This window comes from Sinohyriopsis cumingii, chromosome 17, assembly GCF_028554795.1.
Source record: "Sinohyriopsis cumingii isolate HCF-2022 chromosome 17, ASM2855479v2, whole genome shotgun sequence".
NCBI classification, from domain to species: domain Eukaryota; kingdom Metazoa; phylum Mollusca; class Bivalvia; order Unionida; family Unionidae; genus Sinohyriopsis; species Sinohyriopsis cumingii.
The window spans coordinates 878,680-899,739 of record NC_142977.1 but is presented as its reverse complement, the minus strand read 5'-3'; the positions used below and the strand labels follow the sequence as shown (position 1 = coordinate 899,739).

The 21,060-nt window shown below is 40.3% G+C and overlaps 2 protein-coding genes across 4 annotated transcripts in view; one reads left to right on the top strand and one right to left on the bottom strand.

The window, feature by feature from the left end:
* Positions 1–21,060, bottom strand: part of LOC149777632 (uncharacterized) — a 96,647-nt gene that overhangs the window by 41,368 nt on the left and 34,219 nt on the right. For 2 of the 3 annotated variants that reach the window (XM_089938686.1, XM_089938688.1), the window contains exon 1: positions 5,337–5,419. The exons of the other annotated variant lie outside the window; for it this stretch is intronic. The gene's annotated coding sequence lies outside the window, so the exon portion shown is untranslated. Of the gene's footprint in view, positions 1–5,336; positions 5,420–21,060 lie in introns of those variants that run through there. 3 annotated transcript variants of the gene reach the window in all.
* LOC149777629 (putative RNA-binding protein 18) overlaps positions 5,367–21,060 on the top strand; it is a 124,668-nt gene continuing 108,974 nt past the window's right edge. The window contains exon 1 of the mRNA XM_089938689.1: positions 5,367–5,512. Within this exon, the coding sequence (XP_089794815.1) occupies positions 5,504–5,512 (9 nt within the window). The 5' untranslated portion in view covers positions 5,367–5,503. The remainder of the gene's footprint in view (positions 5,513–21,060) is intronic.

Sequence of the window (21,060 nt, the reverse complement as noted above, 5' to 3'; positions counted from 1 at the left end):
TTGGGGGTATATTGTGCATGGATCAGTGGCCATAACTACACTAAATAATAATGATACATAATGCTGACAGTCTTGCCAATAATAAACTCCACAATTAAATATGTTTTTCATGGTTTCAACAGACTAAATGTGCAGAAATAAAATTGGAACATATGTGCCTATCTGCTAGGGTTATGCTACTATCGGTATCTTGTACTGGCATGGATGGAAAAAGATGGTTCAAGACCAAATTTTACTGGTAAAAATCCTAATCAGCCAATCTCATCAATGCATGGTTTATCACTTGCATAGAGTGGAGAACATTATGTTGCAAACAATATTTTTGAGTAAAAAAAATGAAAATAATGAATTTCTGACCTTTATAGATAGGATAAAATTCTGTGTGGAACAACTTATAGTAATCCCATTCCAATATTGTCACTGTCAGTCACCAACTTTCAACCACACAAAATTAGTAACTTTGTTCAGAGTTCATTTATAAAGTAAATTGTTAAAGTGTTTCCATGCAACAAAATAAAATGTTTACTTTTAATGGCTTGGTGTGAGTGAAAGCCTTCAAATTCAGTATGGCTAAATCAATGACCTGCAATCATATATAAATAGAAACAAAATCCGAACTAAGCTAGTCCCCCAGCTATAAACATGCGGTTATTAATTTGTTTTGAATAAGAGTAAATAAAGACCAATGGTATACCAAAAATAAACTCCATAACAAAAAAATGTCTCGATATTCAAGATTCTTCAATGCAAATGGAGTGAAACAGAAAGTGACTGCTTCCAATAATATCTATGAAACAGAAAGAGACTCCTTCAAATAACATCTATGAAACAGAAAGAGAAGTGCTTTAATTTCTATTGCTTCATCTTCAATCAAACCCTTGCAACCCATTAAATAGATAAGCTGACTCTTTTTCTAGTCTGTGTTGTTCCTAATTTTGCTGATCAAAAGTCAGCATGGATATGGGACTATAACTGTATGAAAAGAAACAAATCGGTTTCTTATAAACTAAGATGGTGAGAGAGTTAACTTGTAAGACTTAAAACACATGAAAAGAAACAAATCGGCTTCTTATAGACTTTGATGGTGAGAGAGTTCACTTGTAAGACTTAAAACACATGAAAAGAAACAACTCAGCATCTTATAGGCTTTGATGGTGAGAGAGTTAACTTGTAAGACTTAAAACACATCTCACAGTTTGCAGGTCCATAAATACCCCCAGTTTCATCTTTTTTCCAGTACAGAGGCAAATTTTTGTTGGTAAAAACCTGCATTTAAAGTTGTAAAGGAACCTCAGGCCTATGATGGACAAAGGAAGGACACAAAATTGAATAGGTCAAATTTATTAAAGCCTTTTGAAGTCAGTTTTCATGATATAAGACACTCTGCTGTGATGTTTCCTTCATGCAAAAGATTACAGTCTGGCACACTTACCACTGAACTTAAAAGGTATGGACCAGCTACTGTAGACTGGTTACAAAACACTACATGGTCTGGCACACATACCACTAGACTTAAAGGTGTGGACCAGCTACTGTAGACTGGTACACATACCACTAGAATTAAAGGTATGGACCAGCTACTGTTGAATGGTTACAAAACATTACAGTCTGGCACACAAACCACTAGAGTTAAAGGTATGGAGCCACTACTGTAGACTGGTTACAAAAGACTAAACAGTCTGGCACAGTTACCACTAGACTTAAAAGTATGGACCAGCTACTCTAGACTGGTTACAAAATACTACAGTCTGGCACACATACCAATAGATTTAAAGGTTTGGACCAGCTACAGTAACTGTAGACTGGTACACTTACCACTGAACTTAAAGGTGTGGACCAGTTAATGTAGACTGGTTACAAAACATTACAATTTTCATGATGTAGTATACTCTGCTGTGATGTTTCCTTCATGCAAATCATTAGTCTGGCACACATGCCACTAGACTTAAAGACAGACCATGTATTGCAGCCTGGTTATAAAACACTACAGTCTGGCACACATCCCACTAGACTTAATGGCGAACCATGTACTTCAGCCTGGTTACAAAACACTACAGTCTGGCATACATGCCACTAGACTTAAAGACAGACCATCTACTGCAGCTGGTTATAAAACACTAGAGTCTGGCATACATCCCACTAGACTTAAAGACGGACCATGTACTTCGGCCTGGTTACAAAACACTACAGTCTGGCATACATGCCACTAGACTTAGAGACAGACCATCTACTGCAGCCTCAAATACACCGACCACTGCACTTCACTATCTGCCACTTACACTTACACTGACTTTGAATATCATCATGATTCACTTGTCAAAACCCATTATCAACTGGGCAACCAATAGGAAAACTTCACCCGGGTACCCGTTGTGCCATTTAACAGGTAACCAGGTATCCATTAGAACAGAGGTGGGCAAACTTTTCAGTGCAAGTGCCGCATACACAAATTTACACCTTGTTGCGGGCCGCATAGTTCATTAAGTAAAATAATTAATATTTGAAATAGCAGAAACAAAAGGTTTCTCTAAATAACATCATAATTAATTTTCAGTTGTTAATATGTTGTTAATATTTGAAAACTTAAACTTCAAAAGAAGCACATTTATTTGATAAACAGAGTAACATAAACAGAGTCAGTGCGAATGATGACTTGTTCCTAGGCTGGATGAAAACCCTTGGCAGGCCGCATGAAAGCCCTTGGCAGGCCGCACGCGGTCCACAGGCCGTAGTTTGTCCAGCCCTGCATTAGAACATGAAAGACACGTACAATCCTAGTTACCCCACTGTCAAATTTTTACAAACCTGGATTGTTGTAGGGTGACAAAATGAACAGACTATTTACATCATTTTGCACATTGTTTACCACACTTTATCCATTATTTCGCATTCTCTTTATCGCACTTTACTTTCACATTTTCACATTCACACATTACCCACACCCAATGGGAGATGGCTGATAGTCTGTCAATGGAGATAATTTGTTTTCCTGTTGTACTTCAAATTGTCTATTATAAATTGTACTATAATACTTTGTTTGATTTGTCAATAATAATGAATTAATATTACAATGTCGTTTCACTTATTAATAAACTTCCAACAACTTCCACAGCGTGTTTTGTTATTTATTACTCATGGCGAATGGCAGTGAAAGTCAACTTCTGGTTGAGAACTTGAATACTAAAGGAGGTTTACACTTAAGTAAATGTAAGCAAAACATTACAATATTAAAATTTCAAACTAGAATAAAATAACTAAGAAAGAATTTATCAAAGCTAAATAATACCAGTCTGTCCTAGTGTACAAGTACATGATCATTGTCCCCTGCAAAATTTCCAGTTTCTGCTAAAAAAAAACATATCGACCGTATCTGCCGACAGCAATGCACGTTTCCTGTTAACAACGTGTCATGCCCTCGAAAAAGCACTTTCAGATGGAACTGACTTTGTAGGAATACAGAGATATTTTTGCGCAATGGCAGCCAACCTGAGATATCATATTGTATTATCTTGCACAGCCCAGCATGCAGCAGCCGTTTAGTAGTGGGCCGCTGATGCATAACAGGTCGTCCTACTCATAAATATAGGCTGGAGCTGCAACTCAGACCAACGAACTGTTGATGATATATGATATTTTGATTGTGTTGTCGATAAATTATTTTTGTGAATAGGTACTCATCATTAATTTTCAATGCCCTGGTTTTTCACTACGGTTGGGTACCCGGTTACCCGTTGACAGCCCTAGCCACCAGCTGCAAAGAGTTGGACAAGCCCCCAAATGTAATGAAGGGGATACAAAATCTAACTGTCAGCAATGAATCAGTCCATCAGTCTCACAATCATGTGCACATTCCACTTCAGAAAAGGTCTGGTCCAACTAGAATGGTTAGCAAGTGGCATTTGACTCAAAGAATGCTACATATGAACAAAAGAAATCAGTAACTTTTCTTGCTAAATTTAATCATGGAAGGTGAATTTCTCTGACAAATGGTTATTTATAAATTGACTAGATTATATATATATATATATATATATATATATATATATATATATATATATATATACTTGCTCAAAAAACCACCACTATAACAAAGAAAAGGCCTCAAAAGAAAGATGTTTTCTCATTAAAATTCATCAATACATAATAGTTGATCTGTGAATGGAAAATATTATTTTATATTATTTTACCACGAAAGGTGGTGTCCTAAACCAGCGTTCTTTCAAGACAGGCGATTCTGTACAACAGTTGGTTTAAATCAACTGACCTTTGTATGCTGATGGTAAGTAATATCCCTTTTCTTGTGACCCATGGCATTAAATCCTTCACTCACTTTTTTTTAGTATTAATCTCTGTCATAGCAGAACACCTGTGTATCTACTGTTTCTAAAATTGCTAACGCATGTGTGGAAGGGTTAGGGTTAAGGTAGCATCACCCCAAGGTAAGAATAACACATGGAGTTCCTAGTGATGTAGTCTGCACTAGACTCTCTCCACTTATTACTCTTACCTTGGGGTGATGCTGCCTTCCATGCATGCATCAGCAATTAAAATTTTAGATAAATAACCAAAAGATACACAGGTGTCCTGTTTAGACAGGGATTAATACTAAGAAAGTAAGTGTTTTCTGAAGGACCATGGGTCAGAAGACAAGGGATTCTACTTACCATCCACAAAGGTCAGTCAAAATATATTAATTACTAGAGAGTAGCCAATAGCCTAAATTGAAGGAGGTTGAAAACGTCACTCCAAATTATGCTGCACACAGCTGGTCTCCGCTACGAGTAATGTCGGGGGAGGGGGGGGGGGACTGAGATCTAAGTAACAGTTGGTCTATTAATATTTCAACAATTTGTTTTAAAACCAATCTACATGAAACTATTTTAATTTATTTTCCGACACTTGTCACTAGTGCATTTTTTAGATACAGGACCGGGTACCATTCGCGATGCCATTTGAAATGACCTGGCTATAGTCTTTGCCTCAACAGAGTTAGAACAAAGTTTTCAACTTAATTAACTGAGAACTCATCTCCAAAATAATAAATGCACACTTGCTGAGGAAGTTTAACAATAATATATGTGAAAGGCAATTATGTTCTGCAAAAGTTGTCTAAATGCCAATTTTAATTGCAGCAAGATAGGTCTTATTAGGATATTATCTATACCAGATATTTTTCATTTTATCACCGGATTTGAAACGTTTTTATTCTTCACTAGTCCAAGATGTCAAAAATGCAAGCATGCTTTGCTAATAACCTTGTGCGTGAATGACTCTGGGTCAATAATGATTTTTAAATTTAAATCTGATTGAGAGATACAACGCGCATTCTTACTCACAAGCCAAAAAATTCACGTATTAAGCATCGACGTCTCTGACAACAAAATCTATATCGACACCAAACGAACAAAACGTCATCAATTTATGCGTTTAAAATCACACCCGATTTTCGACATCTCGAAATCTGGAACCAGTACTTCCTTTTGCTGCTGGACTTCCAAGGAAAATGAACCAGGTAATTTTTGTTTTATTTGTTTTTGGTTAATTTACTTTTGTTATATAAAAGTTGTATATTTAAAGATCTTGTTTAGGTATTTTGATATTAGCTTAATGACTTTTTCCCTATAACTCCATGAAAACGAAACGAGAACTACAGTACATGTGTTCGTTGGGAAGAAAATTAGGAGTATCCGTCCATGAATTAAGGGATGGGGGGTGGGGTCTAACCTGTGTTATATTGTTACAGGTTAGACCCCCCCCCCTCCATTGATTCTTGGACGGATACTTCAAATTTTCTTTGTAACGAACCCCTGAGCGAGAACCAAACGTCCAAAGACACATCAAGTCGAAAGTTTTTTAATCTCTCTCTGTCTCTCTCTAACACACACACACACACACACACAGAGACAGAGGCACGAAGACATTCGAAGGCTTTAATTTCATTCTGTAAATTAAAATATGCTGTATAGGGTATTAAAAGCTTCCCAACTACCCCATTTACACTTGTCAACTTACACAAAGTACGATCATAACACTTCATTTACACTTGTCAACTTACAAAATATGATCATAACACCCCATTTACACATGTCAACTTACATGAAAATATGATCATAACACGCCATTTACACTTGTCAACTTACACACAAAATATGATCATAACACCCATTTACACTTGTCAATTCACAAATATGATCATAACACCGATGCAAATCAGTTGTTTTTAATCTTAAGGAGGTTTTTAGTGCACATACTGACATAGCTGGGTAATGTGATAATGACCATACCCAACGAAGGACACGTTTTATAATGCTGAAATTACTGCCTTCTTGTTCAGTTAAAGAAATAGTCATATGCGCTTAAATTTGAATGTCTGTTGTAGAGGCGTGTGTCCTAACTTTAAAAGTCTGACTCGTTAAGTTAATGTAGGTAATAGCACAGAACAATTAGTGTGACTGTCAGTACTGCAATGCATTGACACAGATTTCTAGTTTGATGTATTGCCAAATTTGATCTTTGAAAATTGTTTATTGATGTGGTCCTCTCACACCTTTCCACCTATGTATAAGATGGCTGGCTTTGAGTGGACCCCTTTGTGTCGAAAGGTTTAAAGGCTTATATGTGTTTTATGTTTTCCCCCATAGTCTTTTCTTGTGTGTCTTCTTGACCAAATAATCAAAAATAATTTTGATAAAACTTTATATAATTTTGAATTAGGGTTCTGGCTGCACCTAACCCTACTATGTATAATAAGACCCCCATGGCAGGTTTCTAATTCTTGCCAGGGATCTGTGTGTGTCCAGTGTGTGCTAAATGTATAGTGCTATACTGTATTGATTAGTATCCCATGTTTTTGGGTATGGACTGGCTTATAAAAGTTCAAGTCAAGCTAATAAGTTGTCTTTATTTATTTAAAAACAGATCTAATAAAAATAAAAAATAATCCGGCAGGGGGGGCCCAGGATTTACATGTGAAACTGGCAGGTGGCTACCCAACTCCACCTGCTTCCACCACAGAGGCTGGTCCCTGCTTTCCCAAACCTTGTTTTCCCACATTTTTTGTGATGTGTTATAAAGGAAAGTTGAAAAATAAAATCAGTATAACAAAACTAACAGAAATAAAGAAGAGCCTTTTTGTTGTATGAGTGTATATACTGTGTATGGTTTGCCTCCTCATAGTTTTTTAGTACTGTGTTTATGTTTCCCCATATTTGTGTTTTCGTAAATGTTCTTTGGCCGTCCCTTTGGGGAGATAGGTGTGATCCGTACTACCTCGCCTGAGCCACATAGCATAGGTATCACACCATCATTTGCTTCTTGCTCATTTGTGCCAAATTCCCTGTCCCAGATGTGATTGCTTTTTGTACCAACTGTTGTTACAATTATGTTAATGACTATCAGGTTATGAATTAGTATGTTATTATTTTAGTTTTTATATATAAGGTTAGAGTCTGTGAAATGCCCGCAGAGATGACATGTCCGAATTGTACGTATAATATGCTATATCCCCCTGTAATCCATACACTGTGCAACAAAGGAATGACATGGCCGAATTGTACGTATAATATGCTATATCCCCCTGTAATCCATACACTGTGCAACAAAGGAATCACATGGCCAAATTGTATGTATAATATGCTGTTTCTCCCTGTAATCCATACACTGTGCAACAAAGGAATCACATGTCCGAATTGTATGTATAATATGCTATATCCCCCTGTAATCCATACACTGTGCAACAAAGGAATCACATGGCCAAATTGTATGTATAATATGCTATTTCCACCTGTAATCCATACACTGTGCAACAAAGGAATCACATGTCCGAATTGTATGTATAATATGCTAAATCCCCCATAATCCATACATTGTGGAATAGCATACTTTGTTTAGATGTTGATGCTATATTTGCCAACCTTTTCCAGATTCTTCCTAAGTTTAAATTTGGATGACAGATTTCTATTTGTAATTTAGCCTTTTTATAAGTCTCTTCATTTATCATGTTTCATATTTTGTTGCCATTTTTCTCTCCCCATATTTTCTCTTTCTCCCGATATTTAAAATAGTATCCCTTATTCGTCTTCATTTAATTGGCGGTTCTATTAGTTTCATTTGATTTTTGCTTTTGTAAATATTGTTATTAAAACTACACAGATAACTATAAAACTTAAATATCAATTGCTTCCCAAGTGTGCTGAGGCGTATGCGTTAAATGTCTTATCCTGTTTAAAATATACATTTTTGCTTATTACATAAGTGGATTATTCCTAAGCCTCCTACTTCTCTTGGTCTATATACACATTTTCTTGCAATATAATATACTCTTTTATTCCAAATAAAATGAATAATTTTTTTCCTACATAGAGTTGAGCATAAAATTAGTAAAATGAACTGATTTTGTAACATAATTCAGTTGACTATATATATATATATATATATATATATATATATATATATATATATATATATAAGGTTTTAGCGACCTGAATCTGTTAATTAGATTTAGTGGTACATTGACCAGATTTCGATCTGTTCTTCAATTTTCTTTAGAACTTATTGATAGTTTAACTAGATTGAGTTTTGCCATAAAGGCTTTAACATGTTATTTGTCTTAAGGAGGGAGGGGCGGGGGTCAGACAAGAGTGGTTCCCCCGCCAATTCCCAATTGATAGTATTTCTGTTTTCTCGTGATTTATGGTGGAACCAGAAGCTTTCCCAAACTGAAAATTCATAATTGTAAATGTTTAAATGATGTCCCATCCCAAGTAAAATTTGTCCGATCATCTGCATGAAGAAGTGTTTAAAATTCATTTCCTAGATTTTGGTATTTTAATCCCTTGTATGTTTCTGTTGTTATTTAACACCGCTCCGGTGGCCTAATGGTTAGAGTGTCCGCCTCGGATGTCGGAGGTTGTGTGTTACAAAGATTGTATCAACAGCTTCCTCGTTTGGCGCTCATCATTACGAGGTTAGTGTTGGGACTGGACGGCCTGGTGTCAGGATAATGTGACTGGGTGGGACATCACGCTACATGTCTGCGACATGATGCCCCAGTGCTAGACATCACTAAAAACTGCCACTTCAGACATCGTAGCGATACGACTGAAAAATTGTTAAAGCTACGTTAAAAATCCAAATCACACACACGAACACACTATTATTATTATTATTATTATTATTTATGTTCCTGTTGAGAGCATGAATGGAAAGTATATATATTAGCACTGACAGGGGACTTCCTTGTTTTACCGATCTTTTAATTGGGATGTCCCCCGTCAATGTCCCATCGATCGTTATTTTGGAGGTTATTTTATATTACATTGCTTTAATCCAGTTCCGTATATTCTCTCCAAAACCACATGTTTAAAGGACTTTTCCAATGAAGCCATGCTCAATACGATAAAATGCCTGTTCTTGATCAGTAGTTAAGTGGGATACCCTACGTACAATGGGAATTAGCATTACAGGGACCCCTGGGACACTCTACGTACAATGGAAATTTAACATGGCGAAAAATCGTGGGACACTCTACGTACAAAGGGAATTTAACATGGCGAAAAATCGTGGGTCACTCTACGTACAAGGGGAATTTAACATGGGGGAATAGAGTTTGGGTTTGTTTAGGGACAAGGGGAATTGAACACGGGATTTTTTTATTTTTTTTTTAAATTTTTTTTTAAATTTAAATTTAAATTTAGGCAATTGAAAGGCTATCTCTTTTCGAGAAATATGGCTGGCCCTGAAAAGGGCCTTTGGGTTTTCTTCTGCTTCTAGTTTCTTCTTTTTCTCCACCAAGTTCTTATTTTATCTCCAACACTCTTTCTCTTCTTTTCTTTCTTTTTTTTCTCCTGCTCTTCTTTCTTCTTCTCTTCCTCCTCTTCTTTCTTCCTCTTCTCATTTTCTTCTTCTTTTTCAATCTTTTCGTTCCATTTGCTTATTCTTATTCTTTTCTCTTCATCATCCTTCTCCTCCTTTATCTCTTTCATGACACCACTAATCTTGTCCTTTACCTTTTTTAAGTTATTAATTTCCATCTTTACACGATGGGGACTATAGGAATAATGGTCTTCAACCAGTCTTATCAACATCTGCTCCATCATTCCTAAGTTGTCTAAAACGTCTTGTAATGTTTGTATTTTGTCCATTTGGTTAGAAGCCATCTTCTTTTTTATTCTTTGCAGAATGGTTTGAACGACGAATACTGTGGGTTCTTATACTTAAAGCGCGTACGTGAAGGAAAAACATCCCCCTAAAACGTAAAAATGATCTTACCTAGATCATGGCCAAACAACGCGCGGACGTGAAGGAAAACATCCCCTACTTTTTCATTTCATATAATAAAACCCAAACTATACTCTCCACATACGCTAAGAAACAATAAACAAATCCATAATCTACTATCCACACAATCGTACGTGAGCGGGTACAAACACAAACACACAAACACAAACACACACGCTAAGAAACAATAAACAAAATCCATAATCTACTATCCTCACAATCGTACGTGAGCGCTTACAAAACCCAAACTATACTCTCCACATACGCTAAGAAACAATAAACAAATCCATAATCTACTATCCACACAATCGTACGTGAGCGGGTACAAACACAAACACACAAACACAAACAGACAAACACATACGCTAAGAAACAATAAACAAAATCCATAATCTACTATCCTCACAATCGTACGTGAGCGGTTACAAAACCCAAACTATACACTTCACATACGCTAAGAAACAATAAACAAAATCCATAATCTACTATCTACACAATCGTACGTGAGCGGGTACAAACACAAACACACAAACACAAACACACAAACACATACGCTAAGAAACAATAAACAAATCCATAATCTACTATCCACACAATCGTACGTGAGCGGTTACAAAACCCAAACTATACTCTCCACATACGCAAAGAAACAATAAACAAAATCCATAATCTACTATCCACACAATCGTACGTGAGCGGTTACAGAACCCTAACTATACTCTTCACCTACGCTAAGAAACAATAAAGAAACCCATAATCTACTATTCCCACAAACATACCTTAGCTCTTACAAGCACCAACACACAAACACATACCCTCACACTATCTTAGAAAAGAGTTAGTGTTTATATTCACACTACTCTACCTACACATTGGCAAATTGATGGTTATTTCTTTTCTAGAGTATTGGGTAGCCCTGAAAAGGGCTGTTTTTTTTGGAACTTCATGGACACCTGGTTAATGGTGGCACCTTCCAGGCCTGGCGCCACATACACATCTTATCCCCCAGTTACTTTTTACTTTTTTGGGGGAGAGAGCAGAGGCAGGATATGTCGCTTCAGAATCCCAATTTTCGCTCTCTGGGATTCTGAAATTTATTCTTCTTCTCTTCTTTTCCTTCTCCTCCTCCTCTTCTTTGTTTCTTCTCTCCTCCTCTTTGTATCTTCTTTCCTCTTCTTCTTCTTCTTTATATCTTCTCTCCTCCTCTTCTTTTTTTCTTCTTTCCTCCTCCTCTCTTATCCTTCCCTCCTCCACAATGGCTTCCGCGGCCAGTTCATTCAACAGGCGCCTGGCATATTCCAGATGCACATGAAGTTCCAACAGTTTAGACAGTCTCGTGTTCATTTTTGGTGTTGATCAATCAACAAGGGTAGCTAGACTGCCCAGCGAGTTTCAATTTATAGTGAAAGCGCGGACGTGAAGGAAAACATCCCCCTAAAAAACATAAAATTGATGTTACCTACATCATGACCAAAAACAACAACGCGCGGACCTAAAAGAAACACTCACTCACTTTTTTATGCTACCCATCACTATTTTAAAATTTTTTATAAATCACTTCAATAGACTATCCACATACGCAAAGCAATCCAATCTAACTCCAAATATACACCTCAAACACCAAAAAAACACCATTTTAATCTACTATCCATACCAACTTACTTAACCACTTACAAACACAAACACACAAACACATACCCTCACATTTTTTAAAAAAGAGTTAGTGTTTATTTTCACACTACTCTACCTACACACATTGGCAAATCGATCGTTATTTCTTTTCTAGAGTATTGGGGTAGCCCTGAAAAGGGCTGTTTTTTTGTTTGCTATGGCATTCTTTTTTTAGTTTCTAAGAATGCGATGTCCTCTGAGGATAGACTTTCTGGCGATAGGTCTGCTTCTTCGGAAAGAAAAGAAGAACTCTTTGGTGTCGATACGGCAATCGACAAAGCCTCTGTCAGGTTCAGGTTGCTGCTGCTGCTGCTCTTGTTGTTGTTGTTGTTGCTGCTGTCTCTGAAGTCTGTACTTCTCTGTCCATTCTTCTTTTTCCCTGTTCATTTCTTCTCTGAAGAGCTCTTCTATCAGGTCTTCAGTGATTTTTAACATTCTCACATTCTCTATTTCTTCTGGCTTCGGTATCAGACTGTGTCTGACCCTATGCAAATTCACGTAGGCTTCGTTGAGTTTAGCTAGTTTGGAGCACATCTTCTTAGGAGGATGAGTCGACAATGGATGGTTAGACTGGAAACAACCCGGTTCTTAAAGTCAAAGCGCGGACGTGAAGGAAAACATCCCCCACACGGTTTTTGAGTCGCAACGTTTAGTGAGTGTCATGAGAGGGATAGTAAGAAATGAAAGAGCATCAATCCAACATTCTTATAGCTAAACAAAAGACAAAGGCATTTTTTTCAAAACACAACATTTTTTATTCAAAAATCACTTAACACTAAACAACAACTCTAACATTTTTAACAATAATCCAACAATATAACATCAAACAATTTTTTTCAAAACACAACATTTTTTATTCAAAAATCACTTAACACTAAACAACAAGAACTCTAACATTTTTTAACAATAATCCAACACTAAAAGTTTCTCCACTAGGTAAAGAGGGATAACAGTCTTCCATGGTTTCTAGTAATCTAGGATGACTTCTCTCAAACTGTTGATTTCTATGGTATTATCGAATTCTGCATACAGGATGACGTTCACCGTTTCATCAGGGTCTCGGTCTTTAAACTGAATTTCCACACGAATCTGGCCGGATTTTATAGGGTGGAAATGTCCCTCGTCGCTGCCTTGGTCTGGAGTGAAATCGAAAGCCCACAAAGCGTAGCCTCCTGCATAATCCTCGTACGTAATACCGTGACTGGTATTGGTTCCTAACTGTCCGGTGGCTTCGTACAGGGACAAGTACGATCTCAAGTAATTCTTCTTGGTAAAGTCAGGTTCGAAAGGTCGGGTACACAAGGTCTTGCCATCGCGACTGACTTCGATTTTGGACACGCCAAAGTGTTGAAAGTAGAAAGGATTTTTTTCGGCAGCTCCGTTGAAGGCTGTATTCTCGACGATACCAACGATCAAACGTTTGGGTAACTGTCCTTGGAACAGATGATCTTCGATCATGGATCGCTGTCCCTTGGGAATGGTGAAGGTTTTCACTTCCACGCATCGTATGGGATACTTGGCGGTCGTTCTACTCAACGTCTGACTAATGTCGTTTCCCACTTTAGGTAACACTTCCACACGGCGTACGTAGAGTCTGGCTTCTAGGATTTTGGTTTTGTAACCGTCACTATCAGCCATCAAATGGAAAGCGGCACTGCTACGATTCAGTCTCAGGCGGACATCCACCCCGTTCAGCAAATATTTTTCTTGCAACCACATGTCCAAATGCAAACGATCCATCAGTTCTAAACTTGTGTCGGCTCCCGTGATTCTCTTTCTTCGTTCTACAAAGCCATCATTGTTGTCTTTCTTTTCATCAGTTTCCAATATTTCAAACTTGGTAGGTTCGTCAGCTTCCCATACCACACAGGCATTGAGATGAGTGTTCTTGGCATCTATTCCGTACGTCAAGAGATTTTCCAGGTAGGCACGATAAGGGTAAGTATCCATGCTGCTACTGACCAGTTTGTTATTCAAGTACAAGTCCACTCCACTGAACAAGGAATGCATGAAATTGTTGACGGGAGCTACTGCTTCATCGTCTATAGCACCTCCAGTCTTATCTAGAATTTTGACTTTCAGGTACAAGTAACTGCTATTCAGATCGATGTAATCTTCGGGCTGTCCTTTGATTTCAAACTCGATGGGAGCGGAATCGGTTAGTGAGGAGACGGGGTGAAATTCCACCCACTGGGATTCTTGCATCGTCACCATTGTGGGGGGCATGGCAAACAGATCCAGTTCCGTCTTGGAACAAGCGCAAGATTCTCGGTGCATCATTTTTTGTCTCTTTTTTCTCAATAATCGAAAACGTCTAAGTCTCGAACGGTTCTTCTTTTCTTGGCCTTTCTCGCTTGAAGTCTGGTGAAAGGGTGTTTTCTTCGTCGTCTCTTTCTGCCTTGTCCTTGCTGAATGCCTGACTCGGTAGCGTGCAGGGCATTTATAGGTGTTTCTCGTTGGCCTAAAATGTCTTTGCCCGTTTGCAGCAAGACATTTTTGCCTGCCCTCATGAAGGCTTCTTTAGGGTTTTGTTTGTCGATGATGACATTTTGGAGAAATTCTTTGCCTTGCGTCAGTGCCGCATCTTTCAAGGCGTGCAATCCGCGTGTCACCATCGGTTTCAACACTGGGGCCACCGAACGAAAGGCCGATTTTAACATATCTCCTAAGCCGTGTCCTCGCTGTCGAGCAACCCCTCGGTACACTGGATACATGACTTACTTACGAGTCGTGAGAGAACCGTTTTCGAAAATGGAGTTTCACCGTGACTTTTCCTTTGGTGAATGGAATATTTTGTCCCAGATCTCCTTTTATAGCAATGTTGACCGTGTCCAAATACGACTTGCTGACAGGCAAATAGTGAGGATGGACAAATTCGCGGTGGACGTGGTAAGTGTTTCCACCTTCCTCGTCAGCGCCCGTGGCAGAATCTACTTTGAAAGGAATGACACACAGTAACGATACGGAGGTGTGTCCCACCACGTTATACTCCACCACATCGGAGTACACAAACATCAAATTCAGTCCTTGGTTCAGTTCTACCGGGGCACGAAATAACTTGCTAAAAGACTCGTTGTCGTAAACGATGGGTAATTCGTTTTTCTTGATCATGGTCTTTCTCATGTCCATGTCTCCGCCCAACATGTCAAACAATTCAGGACAAAATAAAATGGACATGATTTTACTCCGTTCAAATTTCATCAAGAAGCGACGAGCTGTTTTGTGGTACTCCATGGTGACACTTTTGTTGACATGCTCCAAAGCTTTCAGAAACACGACATTAAACCTGGAGGTTATGGTGCTGACCAAATGTTGACCACTAAAATAATAGCCTGGGGGAATGAACAAGTGATAGGTGGTGTACTTTTGATTTTGTGTACGGGTTTTCTTGTCATATTTGACATTGCTATCCATCCACTGTTGCATTTGCTCGTCATGAACTTCCACATCAAAAAAATTTTGATTGGGAAGGACATTGAGGACTTGGGTCGGGTGAATCATTTCTACTAAAGCCACTTCCCAATGGGCTTCGTGATCTAACTGGATGGCTTGAGGTAATTTGGCCGTGTAACAGCACAACGTGTTCTTGGGAAACACCTCCATGGAACTGTCACTGGGTAAGGTTAAGTAAAATTGGTTTTGGTGACTCATAATTCCAGAGTTCTGTGGCTGTCCGAGGGGATATTACTGGACGTCAGAAGCGTGTCTCCGTCTAAAATGGGGTTCTGGTTGTGGTTGAAGTGGTGACTGGCACTGGCACTGGACACAAGGTTCCCGGGGTTCCCGTTCGAGGTGAATTTCAGGGAGGGATTAGGAAGCAGGTAACCGATGCAACTGCTCAATAAAATGGTCCACAATTGTTTGTCTCCTTGTTGCAAACTCAAATTGGCGATGGCTGCCCCGATGACACAATACACCACGAAGATTTGGCAGAAAAAGACGATTTGCGTTTTAGGCACACGTTCTCCACACCACACCCACAAGGGTTGTTTTTGTAAATCTTGCACAGAAGAACTAGGTGAAGGAGGAGTGGTCGACGTAGCTGCGTCTACTGTGTGAAAGGGCATGATGGTCACTTCTTTTTATAGTCGATAACTTGCGAAGCGTCGATCCAAGAATCAAAACTGGGTGGATATCCTTTCCAACGTACTTTGACTTCTTTGACACGTCGTTTGCCCACTTTACGGGTTCTGCGTTCGAGAATGCTTTCGATGTCGTACACGTCGTCTTCTTTTTTGGTGACACGTTGTAACTCGGGCAAATAAAACGTTCCTTTGAGCACTTCTCCGTTCATGTCTTCCAATTTATAGACGGCAGGATGACGGCCATGCACTCGTCCAGTGACGCGAAACAATTCGGTCGTCCAGTTAGGTAAGTAACCTTTGTCGAAACTGCGTTTGGTTTTGCCAATGCGCACCCAATCTCCTACGGCCAACATGCCACTTTTCTCGGGGACAGCCCTCGTCGGGGACGTACCAAACAGACGCTCAAACACCAACACTTCGTTGTCGGGAGTCACGTCTTGCGGGGCACGTCCGATGCTTCGATGGTAAGATTGGTTGTACGCTTGCACCAGGTGCGGTAAGATGTCGATGTACTTCAGAGTGTGGTGATGCGTAAAATATTTCCACATGCGTTCTTTCAAAGTACGTTGAAAACGTTCCACGATGCTGGCTTTGGTTCGGGATTCTCGGTGGTAAAAAAATGAATGTCACGTTTCTTTAATTCTTTTTGGAAAGCTTGGTTCAGAAATTCGGTGCCTTTGTCCGTTTGCCATCGAAGAGGGTGACGACCGCTTTGTTTCAACACCTGTTACAGGGCTCGCACTAACTCGCTGCTCGATTTGGAAGTCAAGGGCACGACCCAGGCAAATTTGGAAAAGACGTCGATGACACAAAACAAATATTTGTAGCCACGATTGTAGCTGGCCAAATGAGAGACATCGGCTAAATCGGCTTGCCATTGATGATCGATGCCTTCCACTCGGGTGCGACTTCTGGCAAACTTGCGTCGAATGGGTTTGTGTAAAGTGTAGGTAGCTTGTTCTTGTAACCATCGTTGCACTTGAGGTAAACGGAGACTTTTCAGTCGCGTTTTGGCAGCACGATACAATTTTTGAACTCCTGCGTAACCTGCAGGATGGGAGGGATCGTAGTAAATGCTGGCTAAGACTTTTTCCATTTTTTTTTTTGTGTTCGTTGGTGTGTTAATAAGACACCCACTCTTGGAGGATGCTACTCTTTTTTTTCTTGGGGTATTTTCTTGGATTGCAATGCTTTGCGTGTACGGCCTGCAATCGGTGTCGAAGAGGAGAAGGATGTCTAAGCGGGAGATATCGGTTCTTGTTTCACTTCTGTCTTCACTTCTGTCTTCACTTTCTTTTTCTCTTGTGAGGAAGAAGGGGTGGCCATCATCTTTTTAATCCATCCAATTCTGGAGGTAGGTGGTGTTGTTAACTTGCGTACTTTTTCTGGTGGAGTTTGAAACCCTTCCTCTTCTTCTCCTTTTTCTGTCTTGGTCACGGGTACTGGTGGTACTGGTACTGGTACTGGTGATGGTGCTGGACTTTTCATCAAGGTCTTAAAATCTTTCAGAGTGGGTAGAGCTGTTTCGTCTAAAGCTTTCTGGTGAAAGAGTTGCAGTCGTTGCAAGAGTTGACCGTACTTTTGCGATTTTTCTGTTTCGGACAAATCTTGGCGATCCATCAAGGACTGCAATTCGTGTTGTAACTGGGACATCTCGCTCAAATGGGGATTGGGAGGTAAATGCGGGGTGTGTTGTTCTTGCCACCGATGGTATTCCATCCATCGTTTGTAAGGTACTAAAGCTAGTTTTCGTCCTTCCATGGGGTTGTCAGGGGTCGATTCTGAGATCTTGGAACTTCCGAGGCCTTTTTATCTTGCTCCCACCAGTCCTCCCAACATGGTTCCCAAGACTCCTTTCAGTATGGGGCCTAACAAGAGAGGTAAAATACCTCCACGTTGCACTAACATCTTCTTTTTTTGACGAATGGGAATTTTCTTTTGAACCATTTGGCGAAGAACGTGACGATGTTTGCCTAAGCATTGTTTCTGGTGTTTGGACAAAGGGATCGTGCCTTTCAAAACGTTCAAACAACATTCGCACACGGTATCGATGACCTCTTTGGAGGCTGTTTGAATGAGTTTTTTTCGTAGGGGTGGAGAAGCTTTGGACAGGACAGATAACATGTCCCCATGTTTGGCTAAACGTGGTGGCAGTCCTTTCCTTTTCTTTCCTTGGGGTTTTCTGGAGGGTGACATCTTTGAGTCTTCAGGAGCACCAAAAAAACACTGATACCCGACTTGGTCACAGGCCTTTTTTATACTGGAACGCGTCGCCACTGATTGTCTTTACGTCGTATTAGTTTGAGGACAGGCATGACACGTCGTGCAGGGGTACGTAACGGACTAAATCGAGCCAGTTCTTGCTTGGACAAATCCAGCAAACTTTGTAACATGCCCGATCTTTCTTGAACTTTGATTTTGGGAGAAGGTACTTTGTGAGCAGCAGCCACTGCCACTAAATTGGAGGGTCCTGCCATTGGGGAAGTTCTTTTGGGGGTCATCAACGGAGAAGTTCTTGGTGTGATCAACGTCTCCAAGTACTCTTCAGTTCTGGGTGTCATTAACGGAGAAGTGGACAAACGTGAAGCTGCCGGAGACGCAGTCACCGCCGTGGCAGGTCGTGGTTTGCGAGTGTAAGGTTGCGTCCTGGTCGAAGTGCCTCTCTTGCGACTAGTTTTCTGTGGACTTTTCTTTTCCTGGGGGCTTCTTTTCTTTTTCCGGGGTGGTGGTGGTGTCTGGTCAGAGGAGGGTCCTGCCACTGGAGAAGTTCTCCTTGGGACCTGGTCTTTTTCTTCTTGGGACTTCGTTGGACTTTTGTCTTGGGGATAACTTTGGGGGAATTAGGATCCCATCTTAAGAGTGAGCGAATGATGACCCCTCCTAGAGTACCGCTCCCTCCAGGTTTCAAAATGATTTGTTTTTTGGTTTGAGTGTCGATGCGGGGATCGGCCAGTTGGACCAAAGCGACTTTGTTTCGATCGAAAAAGCGTTTGGTTTGATGAGGAATCTGAATGATTCCTTGGAGTAATTGACGTGCCGTCACCGTGAACCATCGTAAGACTTCTTTGAGACTAGCTTCTAAGACACGAGCTCGTGTTTGTGGATCTTTTTCTCGACTGATGCCATACAAGGTACGAATCAATTTGACGGGAAGATGCGACTGAAGGGACGTCATGTTCGCACTGAGAGTGAGACAGACGAAAAAGGGTCTGAGGTTTTTATAGATTTTTTTATGGGGAGTGAAATGAAGTCGAGGACGGAGACGTGTACAGGACAGGCCCTCCGTCTTGGCACCAGTGGTGAAACAAGTGGGTACGAAATCGCAAATCCTCGGGAGTCGTAGGTTTCAAATCGACGAGTAAATAGGCGTGTGGAGTTTGAGTGGCATCGTCGTACGCCTGAGTCAACCAAGGCGTTCCTAACTGTTTGGCTAAGACTTGCACTTGCGATTTATCTCGAGGGCTTTTAAACAAGACCACGTAATGCGCATTGAGACTGATGGTGCGATGGGCTTTACTTTGTTGAAACAAATTTTGGGTGATGTAAACGACACTGGCATTACGGTGATGCCCTTTGCGCGTGAACCACAGTTTAATTTCTTCTTCGTCTTCTCCTAACATGTCGTCGAAAATGACCAAATGGGTTAGACGGGAGTCAGAGACGATGCCATCGTCTTCTTTAGGAATGCCTTCCACAAACACGATGGAATCGCCTTGACTTTCTCGCAAGAGGCTGTACGCCGATTGCCACTCTTTGTAACACCACACGATTCGTTGAGGGGGTCGATCGATCAAATGATGTTTATGTTCGATCAAACGTTTGACGAATTCGGTTTTGCCTGAACCGCTAGGTCCAGCAATGAGCATGTTAAAGGGATGGCAAAGATACAAAGCCTCCCAACTGGCACGATCTAAGTGTTCGTCGATGACTTTGACAGTAGAGGAAGAGGGAGCAGAGACAGCAGAGGTAGCCATGGTGTGAGAAATGTCACTTGTGACACGAAAAACAAACAAGACAAGAGTTTATATACTTTTTCAGAACACGTTTATTGAATGTTTTTTTCAAACATGAATACCAAAGACAAAAAATACATAAAAGCCAAAGGCTTAAGTACAAGAATAAAAGGCACATGATAACCATGAACGTGGAATAAACACAAGTGTCTGTACAACATGTTTTGGGTAAAGTTCTAACCAGTTCTATAGTAGGGGTAAGGTCACACAAGTGTCCTCCCGAAAGGGTCTTTCAGGCCTGTCCACGACAGTCCTGTCCACGACAGTCCTGTCCTGGGTGACGGGTTCTTCTGGCACCGTCACTAACACAGGTTGAAAAGTAACTTTTTTCCTTGAATAACTCTCGTGCATACTAGGCCACCTCTTGTGTCCAAGCCTCAAAACCCTGGTCTCGGTGATGTCCAACATTTGACTCCTAACCAATCTGGTTTCTTCTTCGTCAACGACATGGTAAGTTACTTCAATGAACAATGAACTATCGATCTTGCCTAGGGTTCCTTTTCATATACAGACCAATACCGACGTGACCGTACGGTAAGGTGAAGTGATTGGGAAGTCGCACTCGCTTCTGGTATACAATTTGATAGACTTTTTCCAAGGGTCGACTGACGATGTGGTGAGTGGGTAAACGTACAATCTTGTTCGGTTGATAGGTGGTCACTTTAAAGTTTCCATCCTCTCCCGATTGCAAGGCTTCTTTCAATACCCCAAAGTTGACCACTCGACTGGTACGATGATTCAGAGTCAGTCCTTTCACTTTGCACGTCGTGTGCACTTCTCCTTGTTTGTCCCGGTATTCGTAGCCGTAATTTTTGGGACCACCACTGACGAAACTTAGAATCTTGTCGTCGGGATGCTCGTCTGTCCAGGCTCCTAAACGGTCTCCTTCGATGTCAGGGTGCTGTTGACTCGGGTGATGGATGTAAATGCAACTGTCCGTGTCAAAGTACAGGACGCGTTCTTCTAACAGTTCTAAAGCTTCGTACAATTTTAAGCGAGCATGAGCAGTCACG